Source organism: Octopus bimaculoides, chromosome 2 (assembly GCF_046866305.1).
Source record: "Octopus bimaculoides isolate indiv1 chromosome 2, ASM4686630v1, whole genome shotgun sequence".
In the NCBI taxonomy this organism is placed as follows: domain Eukaryota; kingdom Metazoa; phylum Mollusca; class Cephalopoda; order Octopoda; family Octopodidae; genus Octopus; species Octopus bimaculoides.
In genome coordinates, this window is record NC_142929.1 from 110,348,549 (window position 1) to 110,363,299 (window position 14,751).

The following is a 14,751-nucleotide window of genomic DNA, read 5'->3' on the forward strand; positions in this document are numbered from 1 at the left end:
CAACTAACCAAAGTAAATGCAAGAACTACAAATCATTCCCTTGTAGAGTTATGGTATTGTTCTTAATATAGCACAAAACCTCAACTAGTGTTTTTGTTGCTCATTATAAAACTACAAGCCACATTTGATGATGATAAACCTGTATAGGAAATCTGTCATGTAACAAAAAGCATTGAGAAGAATCTCTTCTCTCCATTTGATACTCACATTTCCCATACTTTTTATTCCATGGTATATTTTATTTTATTGTCATCCAATATGATGTGAAAGATAACTCAACTATATTTTACTTTCCTTGTCTTTTTTTTTTACGTCTCTTTCTCTTTATGCTCTCTCCCCCCTCTCTCTCCCTCTCTGACATTATTTCTGTCTCTCATTTATTTTTCTCCTTTGTATTCTTTTGCTTTCTCTCTGTTCATTTGCTCTCTCTCTCTATCTCTCTCCCCTTCCCTTTCTTCTTTACTCCACCTCTTTCTTGATCAGTTATTTTCTCTTGCTCTGCCTTATTCCACTTTCTATTTCTCTCCTTATTCTGCTTTCTTTTCCCTCCCCTTTCCTGTTCTCCCCTCTCTCCTCTTTCTTCTCTCCCTCACTCACAAGGTCAATGACTTCAGATGAAACAGCACTATTGCAAACTATTGTATTGCCACATAATTGAATTGTATTATTAAAGTTTCTTTATGACTTTTCTACATTTTCATAACTATTTATCATATATAATTTGCTTTACTCCCCTCCTCAAGTTAATTTAAAAAACAACAACAGCAATAAGTAATTGAAATAAACTGAATGTATTCATATATTTTCACAAAAAAAATATTCAGTAATAATCAAATCTGTTGTAATATGAATTTTTAACAAAAATTATTATCAAGGCTTTTCATAATTAAATTTATACTCAATTGAATTTAAATCAACATTTAACATTCTTGTTTTGCAGACCTTACTGCTTATTTAAAAAAAAAATTCTTTTTTCAACATTTAATTAATGTCTTTGAACTAAATTGTCTTTGAATCTCTGATAGAATACAACTGATTTTTTTACTTTCACTTTTTTATTTCTTAAACCCCTGCTCAAAGTCACTTTAATCTTTTGCTTGTCCTGTGTTTTACATGTGATGCATAGGGTATATTTCCCTAGTGTCTATGTATCATATATGATGTGCATTCCCCATTTTTTCAACCACTAGAGTATCTTGGGACATTGGGAAGGAAAGCTTTATGTTACTCAAAATGTATGAAATAAAGGCTGACTAAAAGTCTTGAAAACAAGGATGGATGTTTAGGATAAACTTATAACAATGTTTTGGTGTTTTGGGCAGGCAAAGGGTTAATGAGGGTCTTCCTCTTAGTTATGTTGAGGACATAGTTACTTTTCTAGGCTGGTACCATGAAAAATACACCCGGTACACATGTTGAGGATATGTCACAACAAAAGCATCCACTACACTTTGTAAAGTGGTTGTGTTAGGAAGCTCTAGAAACCAGCTAAAAATGGAAAGTGAATAAGATGTGGGCCCCCAAATTGTCTTGATGAGCAACTTCTCTGAATATGTATTGATTCTGGCTTATGGTAACCCACCCAGCATGGACAGTAGACATTAAACAATGATGTTAATAAGGGATAGTAATATTCTGTCTCTCTCACACATATATTTACATATGCACACATATAGATATACATACATACATACAAATGTATATACACACACACACATATAGACATATAGATTTATATGTATACACACACACACACATATAGACATATAGATTTATATGTATACACACACACTTATATATATATACACACATATGCATACACACACACACACACTTATATATATATATACACATATGCATACACACACACACACAATACGGTGACACTCCGTCGGTTACGACAATGAAGGTTCCAGTTGATCCGACCAATGGAACAGCCTGCACATGAAATTAGCATACAAGTGGCTGAGCACTCCACAGACACATGTACCCTTAATGTAGTTTTCGGGGAGATTCAGCGTGACACAGAGTGTGACAAGGGTGGCCCTTTGGAATACAGGTACAACAAAAACAGGAAGAATGAGTGAGAAAAAGTTGTGGTGAAAGAGTACAGCAGGGTTCGCCACCACCCCCTGCTGGAGCCTCATGGAGCTTTAGGTGTTTTTGCTCAAGAAACACTCACAACACCCGGTCTGGGAATCGAAACCACGATCCTACGATCGTGAGTCCACTGCCCTAACCACTGGGCCATTGTGCACACACACACACACACACACACACACACACACACACACACACACACACTATATATATATATATATATATATATATATATATATTCTTTCTTGTACTTGTTTCAATCATTGGACTGCAGCCATGCTGGGACATGTTTTGTCAAGTAAATTGTCCTCAGTACTTATTTTTTTAAAGTCTGGTATTTATTCTGTTAGTTTCTGTTGTCAAACTGCATGGTTACAATAATGAAAATGAGCCAGTACTAGTTGTCAAGTGATGGGGGGTGGGCAGACATAAACACAGTGACATACACTGTCACCAGCAACTCCATGGCACTGTGGCATGTGTAGCAACCACTCCTTGGCAAATGTTTTGACAAGCAGACTAAACCAGGTGGAAGTAGTCAACAGCTATGAAACCCTTGATTAGTTAGGTTGTGTCTACTCTTGCATGGGAAAACTGACTCTTGCACCAAGCAGATGAGAAAAATAATGATCCTTTTCAATTATTGCATCCTGGCATACCCCCAACTGTTGTGATCTTGTATTGCCTGGCAGATCTGGTAAAAAGAGTAAAGCTGATGTTGCTCATCTCCTTCATTAAATCTAGTGCATGTGTAAGTCATAGCGTCACAGATTTCATGGTTATTATTCTGTAGGTGAATGAACAAGGTATAAATATAGTTGTGTGTGTGGGAACAACTGTTAATTTAAATTATGTTTATAAAATTATGACTGCTAAAATTCTATTATTTTTATATGGATTTCCATATGTTCTATTTAGTCCATTACGTTTAATGTTCCTTGCTATTACATTAATTAATTACATTACATTAATGTTCCTTAATGTTCCTGTTTTTAGGCCTTCATTGTTCTGTCTTCTTGATGTTAATAACTTATATAACTGACTTAGTATAATTCTGAGTTCTTACGTGGAAACTTTAAACTGATGTTAAGTTAACACCACTACATGATCCTTGTGTGCCTTTAACAGAATTTACTCTTGCAAGCAGTTTATTTGTTTGCTCTCTAGTGTATTATATAATTTTTCTCTCATACATACACATGTTTTTGTTAATGACAATTTGAACTGTTACTAGGTGAAGGAACTCTCCAATACTGGTTTGAGTACTTTTATAGTGCCAGTGTCATGATTAAAAATATCATAACTGTCATTTTACAGTAAAGATGCTTGTGACATGATATACAATGAATAGGATTGAGTGATGATGATGATGTTATATATGCACATAACTTATATTGTAGAACAGTCTCTCCATCAGATGTACTACAGCAGAAATATCTTAATACTTCCCTCTACTGTTACTGAGTAAATTTGATAATATCAGATATTTAGATTGAAAACAAGGAATAATGAAATGTATACTTTTGTCATCTTTCCATCCTTTTAATTACTGCCAAACTAGAGTTTGCTGTGTTTATCCTCTCTCTGTGTAACAACTGTTATAATTTTACCAATTTTACCATTAGTCAAGGATCTAAGCACAATACTGAATCAATGTACTTTGCATGATTTTAAAAGATAATGAAATGTTGAATATGTTCTGTATGTGCACATTTTCAAATGATTGAGATATATTCCACTTCTGTGGTTTTAGAAAACCAAAGCTTTTACCAACTGCGAGCATGCTGAGCTATTTTGACATGGCTAAGTAGGCACAGGAAAGATGCTTATTCATTGTATAAGTTACTATATTTACTTATGAAGTAATTGATAATGTTATGTCAAGGCATTTTCAATTATTTTTCATATCAAGAAATTTATTTAATGGTTAGTTAAAAGTTTCTTTTTTAATTTGAAAAAAAAACCGTTTAAGCTTCTTACAAAAACAGAATCCAGAAAAAACAAACAGCTAACTATATTATTAATCACTTTATTTATATATCTTGAGTTTTGTTAATAATTTTAAAAATGTTAAATTCTAATATAGTAATTAATTGCTCACCAGTCATGTAGTTTTTCTTGTTTCAGTTACGATTATTGTCAACATTTACTCTAAAGCATTACTAAAATTTGTTACTTAACACAGGTAATAATTTTTGTCTGATTTATTCATGGTCACTAAAATATGTCATATTTCTTAAACTTTTTAGGCAAAATGTTCATATGTCAGGGTGAAAAATGGTAAAACAAGGTAACATCTTCGGATGTATTCAGCTTGCTGTAATATACTTGCTTTAAATAATTTACAGATTTTTATACATTTCAATTAGTCTGCTGCAGGAATTTTTCTTTTTGATGGTGCATATAGAAATTTAGGGGAAAATATATGAAAGTCACTCTTTCATTTTTTTCCCTCTCATTTTCTCACTTACCCACTTTCTTTAAGTCTTACATATATTCTTTCTCCTTTTCACTGACTTACTCTTTGTAATGCTTTCTTTCTCCTAACCACTTCTTCTTTTTGTATCTCTAGTGTTTGTACTTTGTTTCAAGAAATCTAATTGAGTATTGTGACTAGTTTTCTTGCAATTCTGTCAGACTATGCATAAAGGACATGGACCGGCATGCAAGAATGCTTGCATGAATTTAAGTCCATTTATATGTATAGTGTGTTTAGAAAATAGCAATGTTTTCATCAACAGCTTTACAATTTACAATTGCTTGTCTTATATTATTCAGTTGAATGATTCCTCTTGGATGACATGATGTGCATAACATTTTGCCTGAGGGAGATCCAACTTCAGTCTTTCATTTGGAAAATGATTTTTATGACTTGAATTTACTGACTGGTTTAACAATTACTTTATGAAGTTTGTTAATCTCTTGTATCATCAAAGTTAGCAAATATGAATAGGTTTTTATAGCCTTGGTGGATATGAATTGTAATATTTTAGTTATTCATTTGAATAATTGTACTTGAGTGACCTGCTATATTTGACCTTTTATCCCAGAGAAAACTGAGTTTAGCTTTATTTTTCAAGAAAGTGATTTTATTTACTAATTTTAGCTGAAAGAGACCACCATTTGATTCCTCAGACTGGTTATTTTTTTACTTTTTTAAAAAACTTTCTATGTCCTTAATTATAAATGTTTAAAGTTGACTCATTTCTAATTTCATTTTATTCTCCATTGCTCCATATTTAACTTTATTAACATACTATGTGAATGTGCGTGGGGTACGTACACACACACACACACACACACACACACACACACACACACACGTATCCACATATGCTAAGTAAATAGACATCTGTCACTTTCTGCAATGAACATCCCAGTTGTTTATTCAAGTGAACTATCTGCTCATTGAACTACTCTGTAAGTGGCTGAGTATTCCACACAGACACATTTATCCTTAATGTAATCCTTAGGCAAAATCATCACATCATAGCATGTGATTAGGCTGTACCTTCGAATTTGGGTTTAACCTCTTCACAGTTTCTATTTATCTAATTTCATTCACAAGGCGTGGGTTGACTTGAGACTATAATAAAAGTCACTTGCTTAAGATGTGTGAGGGATTGAACTCCAGATCTGATGAATTATAGCCATAGCATTCTCCTTTCACAACTAATACCATTTTCCTAAGCTAGAAAGCAAAAGCTTAGGAGTCATGGAATAGTTTGTTATTTTATCATTTTCTGTATTTTCTAGTATGTACTTAGAACACCATAACTTTATATTCCATTGTCTCGCTGTTAGTAAAACTAATTATCTTTGATTGATATTGCTGATTGTCTGGTCTAAATGTTTGACTCTTCTCATTTGCAGTGTCTTATATTCTGGCAGAAGGGTCTGATTTAACCACCAAAACCCTAGCAGGGATTAAATAAAGTGTCTAATGATAAAATGGTGTTAATAATAATAATAATCCTTCTCGGTACTATAGGCACAAGACCTAAAATTTGAGGGAGGAGGATAGTCAATCATATTGACCCCAGTGCTTAACTGGTACTTATTTCATTGACCCCAAAAGAATGAAAGACAAAGTTGACTGATAATGATGATGACAACTACTATTATTATTATTATTTAAAATTTTGGCACAGGGCCAGCAGTTTTTGAGGGGAAGGGAAGTCGATTATGTTGACCCCCAGTACTTGATTGGTACTTATTTTATCAATGCTGAAGGGATGAAATGCAAAATTGACTTCAACAGAATTTGGACATAGAGCAAACAGCTTGAAGAAATGTTGATAAGCATTTTGTCCGGTGTGCTAATGATTCTTTCAGCCTGTCACCCTTAATAATAATAATAATGCTGCTGCTGATAGTAATGATTGCTTCTAACATAAGCCATGGCCAGAATTGTGAGGGGTGTTGGCATGTTGGCACTCCGTCGCTTACGACGTCGAGGGTTCCAGTTGATCCGATTAACGGAACAGCCTGCTCGTTAAATTAACGTGCAAGTGGCTGAGCATTCCACAGACACGTGTACCCTTACGTAGTTCTCGGGGATATTCAGCGTGACACAGTGTGACAAGGCTGACCATTTGAATTACAGGCACAACAGAAACAGGAAGTAAGAGTGAGAGAAAGTTGTGGTGGAAGAGTACAGAAGGGTTCGCCACCACCACCTGCCGGAGCCTCGTGGAGCTTTTGGTGTTTTCGCTCAATAAACACTCACAACGCCTGGTCTGGGAATCGAAACCGCGATCCTATGACTGCAAGTTCGCTGCCCTAACCACTGGGCCATTGCGCCTCCACTCTGAGGGGTGGGGGTTAGTTAATTAGATAATATGTGATATTAATAATAGTATAGTAGAAAACAATACAGGGACACTAGACATTTATTTCTGATTCTATATATCTGGCCTTTGTATGAAATAATGACTAAGGAGAAATCACCCAAGGACAACTGTTACATGAAAACGAATAGTTAAACCAGTACTAACATGTTAGTATGTTAACACTGACTAGACTGTAATTGAAATGCATAGCATATCTTTATGAATGTGTAAAATTACTGTAAACGGAGCTTGTGACCCAATTTTGATTTTAATTTCAAAATTTTTTTACTTCACTTGCATTGCTAATGATCTTTGGAAATGCATGAATGTCACAACTTGTACAATAAATCATAATTTCTAGTCTTCATAATTTGTGTCATGTGGTCAACTTTCATCAGCCTGTCTCTTGGTTTTTTGTACCTGAATATAGCATTTCATTGATTATCAAATAATATTAGTGACAGCTTTAATTATAAGTTCTCTCCCAATTTAGCTTGAATTTCTAATTCATTATGGCAACCCTTCAACTTCAACTGAATATTTTTTTTGTTTGAATTATTGTCTTCCACATTTGTTATTTTGTAATGTTTTGTACATCTGTTTATATTTTTTTAGGTATTTTTTCTTCAGTTTATGTTGTCACTTAAACTTGAGTACAGCATATTTTTTTTCTCAGCTTGGGCTATTGTTAAGGCAGTGTACAATTTGATTATTATACAGTTTAATACTAATAGCTAACATACATTTTCGTTCTTCTGCCCATATTGTAGCTTTTTCTGCTATTTTACATTTATATGCTATTTTACGATGCTATTTTACATTTATATGGTTTTGTAATGAGATCTATTCTCTGGGACAGCTGTATTAATAATTGTACTAACTGTAATATTTGTATATCTTGTTACTTTATAAGAGTAAATTGTTTTACTCTTAGTAAATTGTTTTATCAGATGCATGGAGGACAAGTTGAAATCTGGACTTAGTTATCATATGGTATTCTTGGTGAACAATTTAACAGAATGTTGAAATATACATTCTTCAAGAACAAGGCTCCATCAAACCCATGATAAGGCTACTGTTGCAAGAGGATTTATGTTTTGGGACTATTCATTTTGAGTTCTAAATTCTACTGGAATGTAAATGGTAGGCTTGTGATATGGTGTAGAGTATTGATGCAGGGGAAGTTCAGTAATCTGGAACAAAAAAAAAAAAAATTAATAAAATAAATGAAACAGGATATTCCTAGTTACAAGTCTGTCATGGAGATATTTGTTTCTGTTTCCATTGGTTACACACTTTATTTCTGTGAAGCAATATTGAACTTAAAAAACAAAAATGTCATTCTCAGTGTTGTCATTTCATAGAAGGCTTCATAAAATAACAAGTGCTCAGTATTTATTATTGAAGTCCTACAAAGGATTTACTGTGCCCAAACAGATAAAGTGTCAACTCTTCAGTTGAAGAGTCGATGAGGTTTTTTCCTGTCATTGATGTTATGTTAACAATAACATGAAATATTGATATATGACAACCTTGAAATTTTTGTAATGTTTTCTTTTATTTTGCTGCAGTGTTGTGTGTTTTAATATCGAAAAACAGTATAATGTACTTTAGGAGCTTAGTGGAGGAAGGCATCTCTGTTTTACTCTACGTCATTTCAGTTTTTCTGTACATTTATGATCTATACATACCTCTGAAGAACATAACTTTGACTTCATTTCACTAATAACATACCAATTGTACAGAATCGACATTTTTTTTGTACTTCTCTTTTCATGATAGTAGTTCTGTTCGCTATACTCTTGTAGAGATATCAAGAAAACATTGTTGCTCCCACTGCCCACCATCTATGAATAGCATGTAATTAGAACTATCAAAGCTGCTACAAAAGCTAGGCTTCACTGTCACAGGATTAATCCCTGGCACATTTTCAATATAGCTTAGGCTACATCACAAAGATAGTCATTCCTCTTTAGAGCCAGAACATACCTTAGCCTCCAACAATTATTAACCAATTACAAAGCTCAGCCAAGGTCCCCATATCTAAGACAGTAGTTCTGTGTACACCGATATCTTGAACTGCCCCCAAAGAAAGGTCACTCAACTGATTGTCTTGATATCATTTATCAACACATTGCCTTCTCTGGTTCACAAACATGCTGCCTTCTCTCTCTGGTTTTTCTGTTGGTACTACAGTGGTTTTTACTCCTTAAAGCTGGCTCATCTCATGCCACCTCCACTCAGACACTTCTGACTCACTTGTCTTTCCTCCTTCCACCACTCATTTGTGTCTTTCCCCCTCAAGCTCCAAATTATGTCCAATCCTTCCTCTTTAGAATGTCATCCCTTAAAATTTCTTCCTTGCGCATCTTTCCTGTGACTGTCAGCATATGTTCAAAAAGAGGAATGTTAACAGCATAAATTGCACTGGTCACAGAGATCTTGTGAAGGACATGAATACAGTCCCTTCCTTCAAACCACACCATTAATGTGTGTGTGTGTATATATAGTTCATGAGCAACTGTTGATGAGGTTAAATATATTGAAATGTGCAACTATAAATGATAGAGAAAATGGAACAACAATACAGAATACTTAACTTTAACAAATTTGAACCTTCACTCAGTACTTTAAATTCAACATCAATGTTCATAAATATAAAATGATAGACTTTGAGTGGGTTCAAACTTTTACCCTATGCATTACATTAAACAATAAATAATTACTTCTTAAAAAAAGAGAAAAGTAAACTATTCTACCAAATGGAAAACAATAGAAACAAAAAGACATGTCACATGGATGGAGACATTTTTTGTTTCAAAGTACACTGCGATCAAGTGATCAGAGACTATGGTGTTAGGAAAACTATCATAACCTACCATCTTCAAAATGAACGTATTGTAATATTAGCTGCTCACTCATGCCAACCAATGTTTTGGTCAGTTTAGACAGCAGACTGGTCTTCCCAATAAAGCTGTTTTCAGAAGAAAATATAGCTGTATCTAGCCTTAAGAGAACCCCCTCTTTAAATGGAGTAATATCTATTCTATAGTCTCTCAGCTCACTGGCTATTGAGGCTGTTTGATGCTTGTTGAGTTTTCTGACATCAAGTAATGTTTGTATATTGTATGTGACAAACTTGAATGATATTTTCTTTCTCTTTTTATGACTGCTATGTGGAATTGGGTTCTAGGGCAACTGATATCAGGACAACTCATATCAGACAACTCCTACCTGGACAATTGACATCTAGGACAGCTGATATGTAGGACAACTCAGACCAGGTATAAAGTGATAAAGATTTAATTATGAAAGAAATTTTGCATGTGTGTGTGTGTATGTGGTGTGTATTTGTGTGTGGTGTGTGTGAATGTGTGTATATATGGGTGCATGTATGTGCTGTGTGTGTGTATGTGCAGTGTGTATGTGTGTGGTGTGTTTTTGTGTGGTGTGTATTTGTGTGTGTGTGGTGTGTATTTGTGTGTGTTTGTTGTGTGTGTGGTGTGTATTTGTGTGTGTGGTGTGTATTTGTGTGTGTGGTGTGTGTGTGGTGTTTTTGTGTAGTGTGTAGTTGTGTGTGTGTGTATGTGTGTGTATTTGTGTGTGTGTGGTGTGTATTTGTGTGGTGTATGTGGTATGTGGTGTGTGCATGTGTGTAATGTGTATGTGCGTGTGTGTGCATGCGTGCACATGTGTGCGGTGTGTATGTGTTTATGCATGTGTGTGCAGTTATTTTATTCTTATTTGATTTTTCTTTCAAAATTAAATCTTTATCACTTTATAGCTGTTATGAGTTGTCCTATATATCAGTTGTCCTATATATCAGTTGTCCTATATATCAGTTGTCCTATATATCAGTTGTCCTATATGTCAGTTGTCCTAGATGTCAGTTGTCCTAGATGTCAGTTGTCCTATATATCAGTTGTCCTATATATCAGTTGTCCTATATATCAGTTGTCCTAGATGTCAGTTGTCCAGGTATGAGTTGTTTGGGAATGAGTTGTCTTGGTATCAGTTGTCTTGGCTTGGTGAAATTGTCTTGTAAGGTCCAGTTTCTTGTCCAGCTGAGAACTGTACATATTCATGTAAAAGTTGACTCCCTATTTTTAGCCTTAAAATCTGGAATTTTTTCATAGGTTTCATGCAAAAATCAATCCTAGTTCTTTACAGAAAATTTATCTGTTGAATGTGATGAATATATGCAAATATTTGTACGAGTTATATGGCCTTTATATGTTGTTTCTTAGTAAAATGTGTGTTTTGATGTGTAAAATCAGTATTACTGTACTTCATTGTCTTTTTATATATTGATTTAGTGATCATTTGGGCTTCTGCTACCAATATAGTATTTTAGATGCTAATGTGAATTTCAGCTACTTAAAAATAGTTTCCATTTAATAATAATCAGTCCCATAAATTTAATCTTTTAAAAAATGTTTAAAAATTTCAACTTTTATAAGAATATATGTGGTTGACAATTTTTAAGCCATTTTTTCTTGGTTTTCACTAACTTGAGTAAACAGTATGATAAAGCTACTCAGTCATACAGGGGTGTACTGAGGAGAGCTCCCACTCATCCTAGCCAACTGTTGCTTTGAGCCATTGATGCATAGATTTATGACTAAGAAGATTCCAGCATATTCAGGCTAGCCTTTCTTACTGGTTATATGCCATAACCAGGAATAGCACCCAGTACACACTGTAAAGTGGTTAATATTAGGAAGAGCATCCAGCTGGAGAAACCATGCCAAAGCTGACACTGGAGCTCAGCATATCCCTTGGCTCACTAAATTCTGTCAGACTTCCCAATCCCTACCAGCATCGAAAACGGACAGTAAATAGTAATAATGATGATGATGGTGGAGGAGGAGAAGAAGAAGAAAATATGTTTTGAGCATATATCAGCAAAAGTATTTGTTTATATGAACACACAAGAAAACATTATTGACTCAGAGATTTCATGTTTAGCTTAATGTTAATTTTATGATCATTATTATTAGTGACAGTTATGAATTGCTGAGTCTGAAGTGAGATATTGGCAGATTGCTTTGTGTTCAAAAGTTTGGTACCTCACTGTTATATTAGTTCAGGTGATACTGGGTTTTGATTTCTCTCTCAACAAAGTTCAGTAAAGTATGTAACAATAATGTATTGGCTTCAATTCAATCGACTTTTAACTCTCTCCTTTTAAAAAACCGATTTTGTGCTTGGTAGTGTTAAGTAGTTAATTATTTCATAAATTACAAGGACCCATAGGGCTGCTACTTAACATTTTCCGCAGTGTTAAGCAGATAAGACAAGTATCATGCTACTTTGATAAAATGTTGGTTTATCATAGCTATCCAGAAAATGCTTTAGCTGCTTTCTACAATTAGGTGAGCTGATGCATAAAATAAAAATGTTTTGCCTAGAGACAATGAAATATTTGTTGCACACATGGACTTGTACACATTATGAACTCCAGTCCAGTATCTGATCCTTTCACTATTTTGCTTCTAGCAATCAAATGTATTAATATTTATAGTATATGTGATGTTTCTTAAATTTTGACTCTGTTAGATTTACCAAATCACATTTATTAGAAAACTCGTTATATTTAATTTGTTCATTGTGTATCACAACGCAAGAGTTCACTTTGTAGAACACGTGGATAATATGAAATGCCTGTTTTCTCTTTGGTGTTATCTCTGAAACATATTTAGATGAATGTTTAAATACATAGCTCATTTTAAAATTTTAGGTACAGGAGTGGCTGTGTGGTAAGTAGCTTGCTTACCAACCACATGGTTTTGGGTTCATTCCCACTGCGTGGCACCTTGGGCAAGTGTCTTCTACTATAGCCTCGGGCTGACCAAAGCCTTGTGAGTGGATTTGGTAGACGGAAACTGAAAGAAGACTGTCGTATATATATATATATATATATATATATATATATGTATGTATGTGTGTGTATATGTTTGTGTGTCTGTGTTTGTCCCCCCAACATCGCTTGACAACTAATGCTGGTGTGTTTACATCCCTGTAACTTAGTGGTTCGGCAAAAAGAAACCTATAGAATAAGTACTAGACTTCCAAAGAATAAGTCCTAGGGTCGATCTGCACGACTAAAGGCGGTGCTCCAGCATGGCCGCGGTCAAATGAGTGAAACAAGTAAAAGAGTAAGAGTTATAGATATTCTTGAAATGTGTGTGCCTGTGATTTGAACCATTTTTTTTTTCAGTATATCCAAGTCACATATTTTGATTTGTAACTGTTTTAGTTAATTAAATTTTTGAATACTTATTTCTATTTTATCAATACTTAATCAAATCTCTTGTAGATTAGTGTTACAATTAGACAATCCTGCAGCATATCTGCACAGCAATAACTTCTAAATATGCAACAACAATGCACTTGTAAAGAAATGTTCTAATATCTGCAGAAACCTACACCCTATCAGTTCAGTAAAATATTGAACTAATCATATCTTATGGATAACAATGAAAGAAGAAAGCAATTGAAGAATTGTTAAAAATATTGTATTTGTCTCTTCTGCTCTTACCTTTCCCCTATGTAAACTATGATCTGTCAGTTCTACACTCTTCTGACTCAAAACATTCATAATGGATCTGGCAGATGCCAATTTTGGAAACTATAGTAGTTAGTTTTATTTTTGTGTCAATGGTATATATATATATATATATATATATATATATATATATATATGGTTTCACTTTTTAAAGTTATCCTATAGACAATAGTTCAAATTATTCTTCATATTATGATAGTATGTCACAAATTGGAACAAGGAGGTGCAAGAATTGGTGAACAAGTTAATACTTCACAATATTTAGTTACATTATCTCTGAAAAAAAAAAAAAAGCAACAATATTATGTAAATGGAAGCAAGGAAACGTTATAGACAGGCCCAGAATAGCAAGAGCATGTCATTGATGTAGTGAGAGCATATCATTGATGAGGTCGTAATTGGCTGTGTGACGAATTGACTAAATGATTAATCAAACAATACATTAGTAATTTAGTTAGATGATTAGCTAGTTGACTAATAATAATAAAAAAAAGTGAAATAGAACCAGTGCATGTGTTTCTTACTGGTATGATGATCTTCCCAAGATGCACTAAAATCTTTCTCAACAACACCATTTCACATCAATCAGCTTTAAACCAAACACGAAAATGAAATTATCAAATACTTTTGTTTCTCAAATTCTCCCATTATTGGATATTTTCCTTCTTTTCTTTCAATACGAATTCAACCCTTTAGCATTCAGATTATTCTGTCAAATGTAATGCTTATTTATTCACACTGTTTTGAATTAACCATATGTTATCTCATAGCTTAGAGATTTTGATGATATAATTGTTTTTTAGAATGACATTGTAGCATAGGTGAGAGGTCAGGTCTAGCTGGTTTGAATAATAAATAGGTAGAATATCTGGACCAGATATGGCTAGCTTAAATGCTAAAGGGTTAAACAACATACCAAACGATATGCTGAGAGTAAGCTTGTGCACTTACTTATTTCCTTTTATCTTCACTCTTTTGCTATGTAATTTCAATATTCAAAAAAAAAAAAAAAACCCCCACAAAATACACTGTTTCTCTTGCTCTCTCTTTTACACACATATAAATGATAGGCTTCTTTCAGTTTCTGTCTACCAGATCCACTCACAAGACTTTGGTCAGTTCAGGACTATAATAGAAGACCCTTGTCCAAGGTACCAAGTAGTGGGACTGAACTTGAAACCATTTGGTTTGGGAACAAACCTTTTAACCACACTGTCATGTCTATACCTATAATATTAGTGTTAAAAGGAA

At 33.9% G+C, this 14,751-nt stretch overlaps 1 protein-coding gene across 7 annotated transcripts in view; it reads left to right on the top strand.

Moving 5' to 3' along the window:
* LOC106883769 (phospholipid-transporting ATPase ID) overlaps positions 1–14,751 on the top strand; it is a 211,530-nt gene that overhangs the window by 62,412 nt on the left and 134,367 nt on the right. For 3 of the 7 annotated variants that reach the window (XM_052978602.2, XM_014934890.3, XM_014934892.3), the window contains exon 3: positions 4,350–4,390. The exons of the other annotated variants lie outside the window; for them this stretch is intronic. In XM_052978602.2, coding sequence (XP_052834562.1) covers positions 4,350–4,390 — 41 coding nt within the window. The remainder of the gene's footprint in view (positions 1–4,349; positions 4,391–14,751) is intronic. 7 annotated transcript variants of the gene reach the window in all.